The 1771-nt window shown below is 32.8% G+C and overlaps 1 protein-coding gene across 1 annotated transcript; it reads right to left on the reverse strand.

Annotated features, from left to right (window-relative positions):
- Positions 1–8: 8 nt before the first annotated feature.
- On the reverse strand, positions 9–1562 carry LOTGIDRAFT_60934 (hypothetical protein; the record flags this gene model as incomplete). Its single annotated transcript, XM_009060481.1, has 3 exons — positions 9–77; positions 826–1048; positions 1492–1562. Coding segments are annotated over 3 exons (363 nt in total), but the record flags the coding sequence as incomplete, so codon positions are not given.
- Positions 1563–1771: the final 209 nt, after the last annotated feature.

A 1771-nucleotide genomic window follows, 5' to 3' on the forward strand; every position in this document is an offset into this window, starting at 1 on the left:
TCAGATAGAGTAGCGAAACAAGTACATTCCAACGGTTTCGACAGTCTCTTCAAATCTTCCTCTCGCTCTTTAAATATCTGTAACAAACATTGTCATTGGTTAAAAGAAAGAACAAAACAACTTATATCCAAAGGATAACTTGGCTTTCCAGGATCTTTTCTACCAACTGGTACTTGGACATGATTTTACAAGGATAACAACTTGGTTTACTAGAATCCTCTCTACCAGCTGATCTCTTAACAATGGCTTTTCAAGAATAATATCCTAAATTATCAAGGTTTTTTTTATACTTGTCATTCCTATAGGCATTGATATTTTTCTAAAGGTTTCGACTGGAAGAAAGATGACTTATTCAGGTTACCAGACTCTCACACGCATCGATTGCTATGAGTAGCCTTGATCACAATGACATTCTAACACAGACAAATCTACAGGGCAACATACAATGAAATTGTTATATTTACTAGTGAATATACTATTTTCACAGTTGGCCATACAATGGTGGAACCACACTCAATGTACCTATTGGTTTTCACTACAGCACTCTGCTCAGTTTCATTGGAGTAAAAAGAATACAAGAAAAACTACTAACCCCTTCGAGCAAATGTCCTCATAAGCAGTTTGATATACATAACAATATTTAATATTTCATTGGGGGATATACATATTATACATAGCAATATTAAATATCATACAATAGTAAATAACAAACCCTTTCACGTTGATCGTCCTGAACTAAATCCATTTTATGTATCAAAGAAAACACCTTGGCATAGTTTGATATACATAACAATATTTAATATTATACAATAGTAAATAACAAACCCTTTCACGTTGATCGTCCTGAACTAAATCCATTTTATGTATCAAAGAAAACACCTTGGCATCAGGAGAATTTTCTAAAATGGCTTCTAAACAGGATTGATAATAATGCATGTCTTTTTCTAATTCTCGGCTTTCTACATCAAATACATATATCAGCACCTCGACATTTCTAAATATATTATCTCTCTGACTCGCAAAGTAGTTCTCCATAAACGCTTCTTGTCTGAAAAATAGACTTTCATAGTAGTTTTTTTTTTTCAAAACAATATTTTATTTCAGCAAGGACAACTATTATGGATATACTACTCCTTTAATTTAATTTTGCAACGTTTCAATTTTATTTATATACATATTAAAAGGTTTGGGGAACAGGTTTTGGCCTATGTAACCACTCTATCTGTCCTCTCATAGCATTTGGACAGGTTAAGAGACGCTCATGAAAAAAGTGTCTTGTCACTTGGTTGGGACTATATACTGCTGTCCTGTCATTTATTGCACAATGTATGGCGTTATAAACAGGTCCAGAGAAGTCAGATGTAAAATTCCATTTCAATTCAGTTCATGACTCTGAAGTTTAGCACGAATCTACCCCAGTTTTAAACCATGACTATGTCCTCTGTGATATATTTTGCTGTCTTTAATTTCAGATAAAGTTAATTGACTCACCCTCCACAATCCCATAAATTTAACACCAGGTTACCAAGGAAACGCACATGAGAATGTTCTACATCAACTGAAATGAACAGGAGAAAGTGTAATGAAGTATATTGGCTATGAAAAGTTAAATCAATCCCTGAAAAGTAGAGAAACAGTAAAATATTATGTACATTGTACATATTACATGTATGTAAACAAACCAACAAAATAAATAAGGCCATCATAATTTCAAGTTTTGTCACTCGAACTTTTATCTGGTTCTTAGTTTCTAATTTTTTCTACATGTTTA

The sequence above is a fragment of the Lottia gigantea genome (assembly GCF_000327385.1).
Source record: "Lottia gigantea unplaced genomic scaffold LOTGIsca_4237, whole genome shotgun sequence".
Lineage (NCBI taxonomy): Eukaryota > Metazoa > Mollusca > Gastropoda > Lottiidae > Lottia > Lottia gigantea.